The sequence below is a fragment of the Anopheles cruzii genome, chromosome 2, assembly GCF_943734635.1.
Source record: "Anopheles cruzii chromosome 2, idAnoCruzAS_RS32_06, whole genome shotgun sequence".
In the NCBI taxonomy this organism is placed as follows: Eukaryota; Metazoa; Arthropoda; class Insecta; order Diptera; family Culicidae; genus Anopheles; species Anopheles cruzii.
Window position 1 is genome coordinate 41,735,758 of NC_069144.1, and position 14,940 is coordinate 41,750,697.

At 46.9% G+C, this 14,940-nt stretch overlaps 3 protein-coding genes across 3 annotated transcripts; 2 read left to right on the forward strand and 1 right to left on the reverse strand.

The window, feature by feature from the left end:
• The first annotated feature begins 297 nt into the window (after positions 1-297).
• On the forward strand, positions 298-2,865 carry LOC128269023 (electron transfer flavoprotein-ubiquinone oxidoreductase, mitochondrial). Its single transcript, XM_053006358.1, has 4 exons — positions 298-632; positions 813-932; positions 1,009-2,143; positions 2,214-2,865. Exons 1-4 carry the CDS (start codon positions 602-604, stop codon positions 2,749-2,751), a joined length of 1,824 nt encoding a protein of 607 aa, XP_052862318.1. The 5' UTR covers positions 298-601; the 3' UTR covers positions 2,752-2,865.
• Positions 2,827-4,144, reverse strand: LOC128269024 (vesicle transport protein USE1). The gene is made up of 5 exons (XM_053006359.1): positions 3,955-4,144; positions 3,557-3,881; positions 3,426-3,488; positions 3,226-3,367; positions 2,827-3,156 (listed from the first exon to the last, which is right to left on the reverse strand). The coding sequence occupies exons 1-5, from the start codon at positions 4,095-4,097 to the stop codon at positions 3,113-3,115; spliced, it is 717 nt and encodes a 238-aa protein (XP_052862319.1). The 5' UTR covers positions 4,098-4,144; the 3' UTR covers positions 2,827-3,112.
• A 1,310-nt stretch (positions 4,145-5,454) lies between these two features.
• Positions 5,455-14,658, forward strand: LOC128268713 (transportin-1). Its single transcript, XM_053005908.1, has 8 exons — positions 5,455-5,553; positions 5,619-7,631; positions 7,694-7,865; positions 7,941-8,036; positions 8,876-8,951; positions 9,276-9,450; positions 9,519-9,629; positions 14,628-14,658. The coding sequence occupies exons 1-7, from the start codon at positions 5,455-5,457 to the stop codon at positions 9,624-9,626; spliced, it is 2,739 nt and encodes a 912-aa protein (XP_052861868.1). The 3' UTR covers positions 9,627-9,629; positions 14,628-14,658.
• Positions 14,659-14,940: the final 282 nt, after the last annotated feature.

Here is a 14,940-nt window from a genome sequence, read left to right on the forward strand (position 1 = left end):
AGCGGTGTTATGAAACACTATGGGAAAAAGGCGGTCAGAAACGTACTTTAAAAAGTATGGATTTTAGTTATATTTTCAATAAATAGATAAGGTAGCTAGGAGCTAATGGTAAATGATTGACACATAGATCGTTGAATTTAATCAAAACACATCCAAAGATAACAAAAGCGTAGATTCTTCCTAAAACAAAACATGTCCGCCTGTGCTATACAAATTCCCCACAGTGCATCAGCTTCGTAGGACATCTCCAACAAAACAAAACACTGTCTATTGGCTCTATCAGCTGTTCCCGTTGGAATATCGCTATCTGGCCATCGGGCGTTGTACGGAACGGAAGAATCCAAGGACCTCACGTAATCACGCGAGTTAGACATTTGTGCAATCGAAGTGAGAAATTTCAGGCACTAAACAATTGCGTGACGATCGTCGGCGTTTTGAACGTAGTCGATCATCGAAGCCTCCAGCTATTCCGGTTTCTGACGAGCAACGGGAAGCATAGTTCGTGTTCGTGTTGGTCTTTGATTGGTGGTGCCACGCGCGCCTCAAGGAGTCAATTACATAACGTTAAGATTGTGCACGACCGTGGAGTGATCCGTCGAACATGGCAAGAAACATTCTAAACATTGCCAAATGTAAGTGAACCTTTCCACCTTTCGGGACAACAATATTCACAACACATACACACTTTGGACTTTGACCCCTCTCCCTTCGAGTCCAATGTTTTGATCAAACGGCCACTTGTTGCCGTCGCGGTTTTTTGCTACTACCGAAGCGACGATTAAAAAACAGACCGTCCTCTTTTTTTATTGTAGATACCCGAACAATACTCGGCCAGCAGCAGTGCCGATGCTATTCGGATGCTTCGGCACAGTTTCCAAAAATTACGACCCATTACACGATAAGGCCACGAGACAAGGACTCGCGATGGACGGGTAAGCTAGATTCTCCTTTCAGTGGCTTGAACGAGTGTCTGTTTTCAGCTTGATGTTTATTTCTTCCGTAAAATAGAGGTCGACATGGAACGATTCGTCGACGAGGCGGATATCCTTATCGTCGGTGGAGGACCGGCCGGTCTTTCTGCCGCTATACGCGCGAAACAGATAGCGACAGAAAGCGGCAAAGAGTTGCGAGTGTGTTTGGTGGAGAAGGCAGCCGAGGTTGGCGGCCACATACTGTCCGGTGCCTGTCTTGATCCGGTTGCACTGAACGAACTGATACCGGACTGGAAAGAAAAGGAAGCTCCACTAAACACACCGGTAACGCACGATAAATTTTCCTACCTCACCACGTCCGCCAAGCTACCGATTCCCGTGTTTCCGGGATGGCCGATGGATAACCGAGGAAACTATGTGGTGCGCCTCGGGCACGTTGTCGCCTGGCTTGGCCAGCAGGCAGAAGCGCTCGGGGTCGAAATATATCCCGGAACGGCGGCCGCTGAAGTGCTGTTCCACGAGGATGGTTCCGTGAAAGGTGTTGCAACTGGCGACGTTGGAATAGGGAAGGATGGTGCACCGAAGGACACGTTCGCACGAGGCATGGAACTGCACGCCAAGACGACGATCTTTGCCGAAGGTTGCCGGGGGCATCTCTCGAAGCAGCTAATGGCAAAGTTCGGGCTAAACGCTCAAAACGATCCACAAACGTACGGCATCGGACTGAAGGAGGTTTGGGAAATTCAACCCGAAAACCACCATCCAGGGCTGGTGGAGCATACCATCGGATGGCCACTCGACAGGAACACGTACGGTGGTTCCTTTCTGTACCACCTGAACGAACCGACGCCACTGGTGGCCGTCGGGTTTGTGGTGGGGCTCGATTACGCCAACCCGTACCTAAGTCCGTTCCAAGAGTTTCAACGGTTCAAAACACACCCGAAAGTACGTGCTACGTTCGAGGGTGGCAGTCGCATCGCTTACGGTGCCCGGGCGTTGAATGAGGGCGGTTTCCAGAGCATTCCTAAACTAACGTTCCCTGGCGGTTGTTTGGTTGGTTGTGCGGCCGGTTTCATGAATGTTCCACGCGTCAAGGGAAGCCATTACGCGATGAAGAGCGGTATGTTGGCGGCCGAGAGTGCATGTGATGCGGTTCTTTCTGGTGCGACACAGGAAACAGTTGGGCTGGAACCCAAAGATTATCCGGAACGGTAAGAGAAAGAGAAGTTTTTTCCGGCGTCATTCGAATGCAAACTTTCGGTTTTTGTGTGCATTTTGCAGCATCAAGGAATCGTACGTGTGGAAGGATCTTTACAAAGTGCGCAATTCTCGACCCAGTTTCCACACGGGTCTTGGGCTGTACGGAGGAGTCGCCTACAGCGGTTTCAGCATTCTTGTTGGAGGCCGCGAACCATGGACCCTGCACCACGGTTCTCCCGATCATGCCCGCCTTCGGCCAGCCAAAGAGTGCCAACCGATCGAGTATCCGAAACCGGACGGAAAGATTACGTTCGATCTGCTCTCGTCAGTCGCCCTGACCGGCACCAATCACGAGGGTGACCAGCCTGCTCATCTTACGCTCCGCGATGACACGGTACCGGTGGCGAATAACCTTGCGATCTACGATGGTCCCGAAGCGCGCTTCTGTCCGGCCGGTGTGTACGAGTTTGTGGCGAATGATGAAGGTGGCAACATGAAGCTGCAGATTAATGCTCAAAACTGTATCCATTGCAAAACGTGCGACATTAAGGATGTGACCCAAAACATCAACTGGGTTGTCCCGGAAGGTGGTGGCGGACCTGCCTACAATGGAATGTGAGCACAGGTTGTCGAAACTTCGTTATGTCTCTCCAAGGCGCGAGCTGTGAGCCGAGTCGAATTTATTTTTGTAAGCAATAAAGTTGTCCGTGTACAAGTGAAAGCCTCCTCGGTGGTGTGGAATGGAATTACTTTTCGGCATTTTCAAAGAAACTCATAGGTAAAATTAGTTTTGTTTTTAACGAAAGAATAATTAAATAATCAACGAAAGAACCCGAAAATAAACACACACTTTGTCATCAGCTTATTACGCGTATCGCCATCAGATAATGCACCAGTATCGGGTACGACGACCAGCAGCAAGTCTCGCAATCTTATCTTCGGCAGCAGGAAGCAAATATGTCTCCAAGTCTTTAGCCACCTTAATACGCCTTCTTTTTCATAATTTTCATGAACATTACCATAACTAGAATGATGCAAAAGAGACAAATTATGAGGCGACGAATCGATGACATGCCTACTGTGTGCTACTCACAAATAAACACCATCATAACAAATGCAATCATCATCCACAGCCAACATTTGCATGCCTTTTTCGAGCTTTCTTGCAACTTTCCGGATTCCTTCTTCAGCGCCGAAGTGTTTTTGTCCGTCAAATTGCTCGATTTCATTAGAACCTGAAATGCCGGTCAAGCGTGAACGTTTGAGATATTCATTAAAGCTAACGCACCATACCTCTGTGTCATTTTTGATGATTTTGTTTGCAGTCTCCGTTTGCTCTTTTAGATTTCTTGTTAGCTACGAATAGGCAAAGAAACATATCATTACAGACAGTGCGTCGCACGGTCAAACGTTTTGCGTTTTACCCGTAGCATATCTTCCGCCAGCCGCTCCTGCTCGTTTGAGTATTGTTTTACCGTCTGCTCCAGATTTTCGGCCACTTTCTGTCCAGCTCGCCTTCGTATCGTCGAAAAGTTGCCATTAAACAGTTCGCTGCGTTGGTCTTTTTGATACTTTTCGTTATTGATCTGTCGTACCTCGCGCAGCACATCATCGCCGGCGGTATCGTTCCCTCGGTGCTTCGATTGCAATTTAAGTTTGTTTTCATCGGCTGAGTGGACGTAGTTTGCGGATTCCTTTAACGCAACAAAGCGCGCTTTATACTCGTCTATCGTAGTGGATTCGTTATGCCTGAAAGGTTATGCCAGTCATTTTAAGAAACATCCATCAAGGCGTGTACGAACTGCGTTCATCCGAAACTTACTCACAATCTTCCTCCAACTCTTTCAGCATGGTATTCAGGGAGCGAATATATTTTTTCAAGCGCCAGTCCTGCTTATCGACCGCCACCATTTCTTCGCACTGTGCTATCAGAGTTCGGAAATTTACTGCTAATTTCGATGTCATTGTTGTTTTCTGAGTCGGCTGTTCTTAAATCAACTGTTCTGCTCAAGCTGTCGTGATGGCAATTATTGCTTGGTTGTAAATACAAAGCATTTTTTGACGGATTGTTTCCGTAGAGCAAATAAACAAGTTAGAGATAGTGAATGTTTTTTTCACTGGGTTGCTCATCTGTTGCTCGTGTTTGAAAGTTCACAGGACAAATTGCTTCCCGGCCTGCTATTGAACAATTTGAAATTACTAACTTTCAACTAAAAAACATTGTTTAATCACACAAACGTTTAGTTTAGTGCTGTCTGTTGCTTTCACAAGATCATGAAATGAATTATTTGGCAACCCTTCGACTTTGACATTTTCCCTTTATTATCAGCTGTGGCCAAATTTCAACAGGGATGCCAGACGATAAAACTCGTCATACAAATTCCTTCACTATTCGCCGATTCGCTCAATAATGACCCTAGAAATATGTTTTACTAACTTTATTAATTCGTATGGAATTATTTTGCACCGTCCCTGATAATTTGCAAACGACATCGGTCCCTAGTTTAAATTTTAGAAATGCATCATGAATGGCCTGGCGCGAAGTTTACGCCATTTGGCAACACGGCACGACGTCTGCTTCGATTTGCATTTCCCTCATCAGTCTCGTTCAACACAGAGAGCATTGCCCAGAAATTGAGGAGTGAAAAACGTTTTCACACCGTGCGAAGAAAAGTGTCACCAGGAAAAGTGGCAAGTGAAAAACGTACCTCGGTCGTTTCACATTAATTCTGCACGTGCAGTGTCATTGGGATTACCGTGTTCCTCCGTGTGTTTGAGCGGCTGCCGAGCCGGAGGTCACACCACAAGAGCGCTCCGCACGACGGCGGAAAGTTCACCTTAGGCAAGTGAGCAGTGAGTGAGTGAGAGGAGCGGAGAAAAGGAAAAGAAAAAGGATTCACACTCAGCAAGCGGTCCACACACACGCACACGCGTGCACTTGCAAAGCCACAAACCGCACGAAAGCTGCTATTTGCTGGCCCGGAACTGTTGTGAAAGGCTCAGCCATCCTGCGCGACCATTTATCTGGTTGTTTTTTTCATTATTCGAATTGGTCTTCGGCATAAAAGGCCACGCGGCGCGTCTCCGAGAGTCGGGAAGAGTCGCTCGCTGGTCCAGTTTTCTGGCGCCACATTCGTCTGGGCTCACTTGTCACCCGGGCGCGGTGAAGAGTTCATCCTTAATCGCAATCGCAGCTTGCTGTTCTCTTCTCGCCATATCCGTGTGAACTGCTGGTATTGATATTGGTCGTGGTTTGCTTCGATAAAGAACAAAGGATACACCATCACCGGAGCGCGTAGTGCACGGCAGGATTTTCCTCAAAATGACGTGGGAACCGCAGCCGGATGGTCTGAGCCAGATCATAACGCTTCTGAAGCAGTCACAATCGACGGACAACGCGATGCAGCGTTCCGTGCAGATGGTAAGTGGCCTAGTTGCGGTTGTGCATCGTTCGGTGTTTAATTTTTCCTTTTGCCTGTTTCTCAGAAACTGGAAGAGCTCAACCTGTACCCGGATTTTAACAACTATCTAATCTACGTGCTAACGAAGCTAACGTCGGAGGATGAACCGACCCGTTCGCTGTCCGGATTGATCCTGAAAAACAACATTCGCATCCATGGAACGCACCTGCAACCGGCTATCATCGAGTACATTAAGCAGGAGTGTCTCATGGCTCTCGGGGACCCGTCACCGTTGATCCGAGCCACCGCCGGCATCCTCATCACCACCATCGCCAACAAAGGCGGTCTACAGAATTGGCCGGAACTGTTGCCCACACTGTGCGACATGCTCGACTCGCAGGACTACAGTGTGTGCGAAGGTGCGTTTGGCGCGCTGCAGAAAATTTGCGAAGATTCGGCCGACACGCTCGACAGCAATGCCCTGAATCGGCCGCTCAACGTGATGATACCGAAGTTTCTGCAATTTTTCCGCCACTCGAGCCCGAAAATTCGCTCCAACGCCATCGCTTGCATCAACCAGTTCATTATCAATCGCACCCAAGCGCTGATGGTCCACATCGACACGTTCATCGAGAATTTGTTCCACCTATCGTCAGACGATGATCGCGAGGTGCGCAAGAATGTGTGCCGCGGCCTGGTGATGCTGCTGGAAGTGCGCATGGACCGGCTGATGCCGCACATGAACAACATCATCGAGTACATGCTGGTCCGCACGCAGGACTCGGACGAAACGTCGCTGGAAGCTTGCGAGTTTTGGCTGACGCTGGCCGAGCAGAGCATCTGCAAAGAGGTGCTCACACCCCATCTGGCCCGCCTGGCACCGGTGTTGGTGCGCGGTATGAAGTACTGCGACATTGACATCATCATCCTGAAAGGGGACGTCGAGGAGGACGAAATGATTCCGGATCGCGAGGAGGACATCAAGCCACGGTTCCACAAGTCACGAACGCACACGCAAAAGTTCTCTGGCAGTGCTGTGGCAGGCCTCGGAGTGGGCCTTGGGGGAGATGCGGGCGGTACGGGCGGGCGCTCGATGGACGGCAATGACGAGGATGAGGACATCGATGATCCGTACGACGATATGGATGACGATACGAACCTGTCTGATTGGAACCTGCGCAAGTGTAGCGCGGCCGCTCTGGATCTGCTGGCGAACGTATTCAAGGACGACTTCCTGCCAATCTTGCTACCGATCCTGAAGGAAACGCTCTTCCACCAGGAATGGGTGGTGAAGGAAAGTGGCATCCTGGCCCTGGGCGCCATTGCCGAGGGGTGCATGAACGGAATGGTTCCCCATCTGCCGGAGCTAATACCGTATCTGATCGCTTGTCTGTCGGACAAGAAAACGCTCGTCCGGTCGATCACTTGCTGGACCCTGTCCCGCTACGCCCACTGGGTGGTCAGTCAGCCGCACGATCAGTACCTAAAGCCGCTGATGGAGGAGCTGCTGAAGCGCATTCTGGATGCCAACAAGCGCGTCCAGGAGGCCGCTTGCTCCGCGTTTGCCACGCTCGAGGAAGAGGCGTGCACCGAGCTGGTGCCGTACCTAAGCTTCATCCTCAAGACGCTCGTGTTTGCGTTTGGCAAGTATCAGCACAAAAACCTGCTCATACTGTACGATGCGATCGGAACGTTGGCCGACTCGGTCGGTCACCACCTCAACAAGCCCGAGTACATTAACATGTTAATGCCGCCGCTGATCCAGAAGTGGAACATGCTGAAGGACGAAGACAAGGATCTGTTTCCGTTGCTCGAGTGTCTGTCGAGTGTGGCCACGGCCCTGCAGTCGGGATTTTTACCGTACTGCGAACCGGTGTACCGGCGATGCATCTCGCTCATCCAACAGACGCTCAACCAGGACCTGGCCAGCACAACCAGCCCCGGGCAGTACGAGGCACCGGATAAGGATTTTATGATTGTCGCGTTGGATTTGCTGTCGGGATTGGCGGAAGGCTTGGACGGACACATAGAGACGCTCGTGGTGAGCAGCAACATTATGCAGCTACTTTACCAGTGCATGCAGGACACGATGCCGGAGGTAAGCGCCAACGTGCGCCAATGGCCAATGGACACCAGAGCTTTAATGTGCTTTCCTTTAAGGTCCGGCAATCGTCCTTTGCCCTGCTGGGTGATTTGACGAAAGCCTGCTTCCAGCACGTCCATCCTCACATCGCGGACTTTTTGCCCATTCTCGGTCACAATCTGAACCCAGAGTTCATCTCCGTGTGCAACAACGCAACGTGGGCCATTGGCGAGCTCAGCATTAAGTTAAGTAAGTTGTCACTGCCGGTGCCGCAACTGGAATCAGTAATTGTTGATGGTTATCTTATTTCACGCACAAACACAGCGGACGAAACCAAACCGTACATTCCGATGGTGCTGTCGCAGTTAATAGAAATCATCAACAACACCAGCACGCCGAAAACGTTGCTCGAAAATACCGGTGAGTGTCCGTTCGTGGCTTTTTAGAAATACGGAAATGATTTGCTTTTCTAGCGCTAGGATCTGTATTTGGGATAAACAGTGTGTATCTGTTGGGCAAAGCAACTAAATATTTTTTAAACTAGCGACTAACCGGGTTCGGAATGTCACTCATTCCCCAGCGGTGTTCATTCGTTTTTGTGGTAAATGTGGCACAGCGGTCCTGTTTCTGTTTTCTGTAGTCTGCGCGAATTGATCTATGTGTTATTATAGGCCTAATATTGTTTTTTGATTGTCCTTTTTCTTGTTGTAATAACACAAGTTTCATATTTGTGAATATTTGTCACTTACGGTTTCTCGCCGTACATTATCAAAAATGACAAGTCAAATTTTTGTTCTCTATAATTAATGGCGAAACCATACGAAACTAACTACAAAAAAAGAAACATTGATGTTGCAGCTTTTTTCGTGTGTAACGGTTCGATGAAGCAACACGTGATTCCGGTTTGTTTCCGTTATTGCTAACGCATGTTGTCCGCACTACGGTTCACCACAAAGGAGGCTGGAGGAAAGGAATTGGCCAACGGATGTGGCGAAGATATTCGGTTTGGCAATACCGAGCACACTCCTTGTGAAATACAGTTTTCCTTGCCGAAGGTTGCCTCGATGTGCTGTCATCGATTGAGGTGGCTCCCACATTAACAAGAATTTACCAAAAGTAAAAGATTATGCTAAAGCTATCCTCATCCATTGCAAATCCGTTTCCTGCGTCATATGTCATATGTAATGTGTATTCATAATTACTTTCCTATTTTCGTTTTCTATCTTGTTTCCGTTTTTTTTCTCTTCTCCCTCGTACAGCTATAACAATCGGACGTCTAGGTCTCGTGTGTCCCGTAGAGGTGGCTCCATCATTGCAACAGTTTGTGCGACAGTGGTGTGTAACTAAATTCTCTATTTTCATCTCCCCGCTCGTCTACTTCACTATCCTTCTCCCGCGCACTCCCGCGTTATCGGCTAGCGTTTTGTTGTGCTGTGTATACTTTTTATCATCGACGTGTTTGCTGTTCCGTCTGTTCCGTCTAACGGTGCTAAAAAGTGTCCCCGGTCGAACCAAAACGACACAACAAAATGTTCAAAAGGCTTGATTCGTTTGAAACCTGTTTGGAGGTTTTATTCGGGCAGAGTGGAGCAGCTGGAAAGGGGTTTGCCCCTTATTCTTACGTTTCACCATACGCAAAACTACCTTCCCCCTTTGTAGGTGCTCTTCGCTGCGCAACATCCGGGACAATGAGGAGAAGGATTCCGCCTTCCGCGGCATGTGCCAGATGATCACAGTCAACCCGGTCGGTGTGGTTCCCGATTTCATTTTCTTCTGCGACGCGGCCGCTTCGTGGATGAACCCGAAAAAAGATTTGCACGAAATGCTGCAGAAGGTAAGTGGTGGCGCTCAGCGCTCACCCGTTTACACCGTTGTCTGATGGCCTTTTCGAGTGCTTTCTAGATTCTGCAAGGATTCAAGATCCAGGTTGGAGACGAAAATTGGAGTCGCTTCGTGGAGCAGTTCCCACCGCAGCTCAGCGAACGGTTGGCCCTGATGTATAACATATAAACGGTAAATTCGGGGATTGCTATTATGGCTACAACCGGGTCTTAAACCGAGACCTTCTGATGGGAGATGAATTGCAGGAACGAATGGAATGTAACACACACTTAATTTCTTCCAATTTACACGAGAATCATGCATTGCCGACATTTTTACAATATCCCCCCACGTGGGGATGTTAACTTTTTGAAGATAATTTCTTTTAATCAAACCACAATGACTTGAGCCAATGATTTTGAATGGCTATGCATACGGTAGTTTTTTTCCCTCCTCCGCTTCAATTCCTTTTTAAATGTTAATCATGTAGAAATTCGCAGCAGGTGGATGGGAAGAACGGCACTCGGAGAGGAATGTGGCACCCTTTGGATGAACACATTGCCTGATGGCGAGGAATGAAAATAAAACGTTGAACCAAACGAGGAGTACTGTGTGAACCATACCACAACAAGACAAAAGCTGTGTCCAGAGCATCGTAAAGAGCGACCAGGGTCTCTACGAAGACACGGCACGGCGTTAAAGAGCAGCTCTTGAATGCCGCACCCGTTAAAGCCTCTGATGGAGGTCACATCAGAGATCGCATCGTTGGGCTTTCGCCGTATAACGCTTCGAAGGGTCATATTTATGTTTAGAGTCCTTTTACTTTACTGTGTTAAACCATACCAACCAAAACTGGGAGTTGCCCCGAGCGGTGTCAATACTAGTAGTAGTTTGCATTAGGAAATTCCCAACACAATGAACCTCCCCTTTTCATGTTCCACTTTCTATTCCCACAAAACATCCAAAGGCAACAAGGACCCCCTTTGCCAACCAGGAAAGAAGCAGGTAGGATGCCGCCCCGGACGGGCTGCAACGGTAGGTGATAGGATTAGGGCTGAAGACTCAAGTAACGGTAGGGCCAGAATGAAGGAACCATCGATTGAAGGCAAAGTGAGCCAACCAGATAAGGAAACATGAATCATAAAACTAGACGATAGGGGCTGTGCGTACTCAGTAGTATAATAGGAAGAATAGGCAGCAAGGTCAGTCATCCTTTGTTGAAAACATTGCCAAGGTACACAAAGAGAAGGGAGGAAAACGTAGCTTTGACACTAGGAGTTAGTAAGGGTAGGATTGTAACAAATTTTATTTAAATTCTAACAGACAGACTAGACACAGGGTATAAAAAGGGAGAAATAGAAAATTTAGTAGGGAAATTGCCGAATGTAGGTGTGTATGTGTATGTACTGTGTGTGAATGTGTTCCGTGCTGATCGTGATAATGATTCTATAGAACTATTCCTAACGAATTCGTTACTTTTGACATCCATTTTGTTTACGTAGGTTTTTCCCCGTTTCTTTGTTATAGATAACACAAGGCAGAGGGCAGAGAAGGAAGGTGATAGGTGATATTATGAATAGTAGGACAACAAACTTTAAGCAGGGAAACTAAGGCAGTTAGGGGTAGCAACAAACAAACAAACAAACAAACAAAGAATTAATCGCGCTCGCGTTCGGTTGTTCGTGTAATGTTATCGTCGGTATCGCGTCGCGTCGGGTCAGGATTTCGGGTCGTCGTACAAACAAAACGGTATCGCGTCTCGTGCTTAGGGTTAGGATCGCGTTCTCGTTCGTCCGTGAATGGCACACAAAAATTAGTCGTCGTCGTCGTCGCGGGTGGAAACTGTTATTGTTTTAAACGGGGTGGTATTATTATTTGGTGGAGAGTACAGAAACACGATACTGTAGTGTGCGAGTGTGTGTATTAATCGGTTTGCATACCTGAAACTCTATACGACTGTTTTCCGACTATCGCAATTTTGCATTTTTTAGTAGTTTATCGAGCAACTGGCGAGAGGAAAGCTAACAGAAACTATCGTTTTAAACGCGTGTGTACTTTTTTATGTAAGTAGAAACTTATTGTATCAAAATTACGTACGAAATACGAGGCTGACGCTCACTTTTCCCCAAGAGTGTAGGGTACTTAGAATTACTTGCTGCTGGAACTCTAAGATAGCAGGCCTATTCCAATCGGCACCCGGCTCTGCTCCGCGCTGACGGAGCAGTTACTTTTGGTTTGCACGGTTCTTAATGCTGATGGCGCCCCAATTTGCGGAGCGCGCTGGAGGAGCAAACTAAAATGAAAGCGAAAGAAATCTGTGCCATTAGATAGTGAGACATTATTTATTACACGTGCAAAACGAGATTTGGGATGGAGTGACCAGGAAGCTGTTAAAGTATTTTTCTCAAATCTACCAACCAATTGCCGCAGACCGCAGTGGCGTGGTGCAACATTAAAATGTCTGAACGTCTGTTCCAAAAGTAAAAAGTATTCTAAAAAGCAAACCAAAAGGACAACAATATACCGTGCAACAAAACAGGAACTTTACACTTAGCTACAAGTTAGGGACACAACCGGAGCTAACGAACTAATTATATAGGGACTATATTTGCTAACTATTTGCAAGCAGGGTTTAGAGGGCGCATCAGCCACCAGATTAGGGAAACTAATTTGTGAATATTAACTGAAATTCAACAACATTGTGGCCGAGGGAAGCGATCGCTCGCGCCGTTTCGCTTCCGTTGGCCAGCAAAAACAACTTAAAGACTGAACCAGTAACGCAGAACATATTTCCAGAACAAATTGAACAAAGAAGCTACACAGGACGCGTACCGAGAGTGGCGCCGCAGGGTGTCAACATACGAAAAAGGAGATAATTGCATCCGCCAAACAATAATCTGAGGGAAATTCATAGCTTCGCGCCGTTAAAGACTCGGTAGAAAATTATTTTCTTACTAGTTCCTTATTTACAATAGATGCTCTTCGTTGATGAGATTATTTGTTCGAATAAGTCAGCTAAAAAGTCACATTGAGCTTTCTCACAATAGGCAGCTACAATTGAAATCGACTCTTCTATCCACAGTGTTTTCACTCATCAATTTTTGCTTACGAACTCTCCCGACTCTCGGTCGGTCGCGCGTTGCATGTGATAGTGGTGGCTTTTGGGCCAACAAATCTCAGAAAGATAGGGTAACGGGACAAAGTAACACAAAACACAACAAGGAATCAAAGCCAAGCCAAATGAGTAGAATCCTACTAAACCACTAGCGTACTTAGGGTAATAGGGTACATAGTAGACACACGAGCACACAAAAAGCAGCAGCAGTTAGGTTTTTTGAGGGCAAACAGTGAACCAGGAAAACCTTTGAAAACGCAAAACAAATACGCCTGGCTGTGGGAAGAACTGAAAACTCTATGGTCTGGGATCTAAAACGATGTAGAAAGACAAAACTATTGTTTATCGCATGGTAGGAGTGCAGAGGAAAACGTTAGAACTATATGAACCAATGATAATGATGTTGGAAGTTATATTTATGGAAAGTTGATCAGAAACAAAGCAAAACTGAAGCACAAGTAGAAGCAGCAGCAGCAGAACGGAGAAGAAAACAAGGCCAAAAGAAACCCGCGTTACCTCCTGCCAGCGATGTTTCGCCAGTTAATCGACACGTGCCACACTGCGTGCGTGCTCGCGTTCATTGTTGTTATACTTTCCAGCCGTTTGTTGTGTTCCTTTCCAATTGTTGACATCAAAAACGCACGAAACTTGTCTGTTAATGTTTTTGCGTGTAACCAGGCGAAAGAAAGAAGTGGCAGCAACTAGCTTTTTCACGTTGTAGGGAAACACACTCCGCTGCCTTGTTTTCTGTTTCGCGTTGACGCTTTAACCGGAACTTAGGATCGAATCTTAGGGCTTAGGAGGAGAAGGAGGAGGGTTATGCAAATGAGTTAGTCCCAGTTTTCAACTAAATTAACCGTCTCCACCAACAACACACAATCCACACCGCCATGCCACCCGCGTCGGGTAACCGCGGTTTTCGCCACGTTAAAAATCAATACACCCAATAACTAGGCAGAGGACAGTTCTCTCGGGTCGTGTCGTAATTTACACCAAAACCAAACAAACCACCACCAACCACCAATAATCTCTCGTCGCGCGCCGCGTAGTATTCTCAAAGTGAAGCGTGGTGGTAATCAAACGTTAAATCGGGTAAAACTCGCGTATCAATCGCTCGTCGCGCGCCGCGTATTAGCGCAGTCGTCAGCTGTCGTCGTCGTCGGTATCGTATTATTCGTGATCGTGTCGGGTCTTCGCATCGTCCGTTAGGTTTAGGCCGATAGGTGATAGTAGGGATTTAAGCTTTAGCAGAATAGGGAAAATCAACTGAGATAGCAGCAAGAATATATAGTTACTATATACTAACTAGTAGGGCCCCAGAGAGTCTAGACCGAATTATTAGAAAAAAAAACTAAACAAAGACTAGGGAACCGGACCAGGGCTAAGATGATAGTGCTGATGAGTGAACAAAATCGGAACAAAACTCCGAACTTTATTAACCCCCCAAACACGTACTATTGTTTCGACAGGGTGCTGGGCGATCATTCGCTTTTCTTGGCGAGTGTTTGTGTGTATGCGTTTACTTGTGTGCATGTGTGTGTGGGTATTGTATTTTACACTCCGTGAGAAACCGTAATTTATCGTGCGGGACAGAGCCTTTTGTGTTTTGCGTCATGTGTTAACTTTTTGTTAAATTTTGTCATCAACTTCCCAACTTCGAGTGCCCAGTTTGTGTCCGGCAAATGTGGAACTTTTGTTACCACTCTCTCTCTCTCTCTTTCTCTCTTTTTCTCACCGGAAGCAATAGAAATGAGTTGCTGTGAATGTGTGTAAGGGATTTCTGTAATGTTTTGTCAACAAAAGAAACAACAAAACAAAAAAACAAATGTTAGTGAACCGTGTGGCGTGTCTGTGTGCCGTCTGGGTATTTAAGTAAGAATGAATGGGTCGGCGAGTGAATGAGTAACGAAATACCAACAGATTAGGAGCAGGCTAGATAAGAATATTGAGTGAAAATTACCAAAAAAAAAGTTACATCCCGTTCTCATTCCATTTTCCCCATTTCCCTTCCCGGATGAATCCCGTTCCCAATTTTCTAGTTTTATCGAATGCCACACCGATTGTCCTCTTCGCAGGAACCGTGTGTTGCGAACAATTGCTTCACCAGCATCTTCGTTCATATTTCGCTTCTCTTCCGTTGCGCAATGCACAAGAGCCTTGGTTAAAGAAGTGCTGAAACCACACCACCATCTACTACTACTACTACAAGGATGGCAAGCAATGGTGCAAAAAGGCCACGCGTATATCCTAAAACACACACCGCGTACGGTGTACGATGTAATACTGCAATGTAGAGAACACAACTAATTATCGTTCGAGAATCAGTGAACATAGTTTAATGAGAGAGCGAGGCGAGACAAAAACAAATGAAAGTAACGAGTAGATCAT

Excerpts from the sequence above, each read along its gene's own strand:
- LOC128269023 (XM_053006358.1), top strand. The coding sequence starts at position 602 with ATGGCAAGAAACATTCTAAACATTGCCAAAT. Across the intron at positions 933-1,008 it reads CAAGGACTCGCGATGGACGG|AGGTCGACATGGAACGATTC; the intron begins GTAAGCTAGATT and ends TCCGTAAAATAG. Across the intron at positions 2,144-2,213 it reads CCCAAAGATTATCCGGAACG|CATCAAGGAATCGTACGTGT; the intron begins GTAAGAGAAAGA and ends TGCATTTTGCAG.
- LOC128269024 (XM_053006359.1), bottom strand. The coding sequence starts at position 4,097 with ATGACATCGAAATTAGCAGTAAATTTCCGAACTCTGATAGCACAGTGC. Across the intron at positions 3,489-3,556 it reads TGGCGGAAGATATGCTACGG|CTAACAAGAAATCTAAAAGA; the intron begins GTAAAACGCAAA and ends GCCTATTCGTAG. Across the intron at positions 3,157-3,225 it reads TGTTATGATGGTGTTTATTT|TTATGGTAATGTTCATGAAA; the intron begins GTGAGTAGCACA and ends GCATCATTCTAG.
- LOC128268713 (XM_053005908.1), top strand. The coding sequence starts at position 5,455 with ATGACGTGGGAACCGCAGCCGGATGGTCTGAGCCAGATCATAACGCTT. Across the intron at positions 7,866-7,940 it reads CGAGCTCAGCATTAAGTTAA|CGGACGAAACCAAACCGTAC; the intron begins GTAAGTTGTCAC and ends GCACAAACACAG. Across the intron at positions 8,952-9,275 it reads CAACAGTTTGTGCGACAGTG|GTGCTCTTCGCTGCGCAACA; the intron begins GTGTGTAACTAA and ends CCCCCTTTGTAG.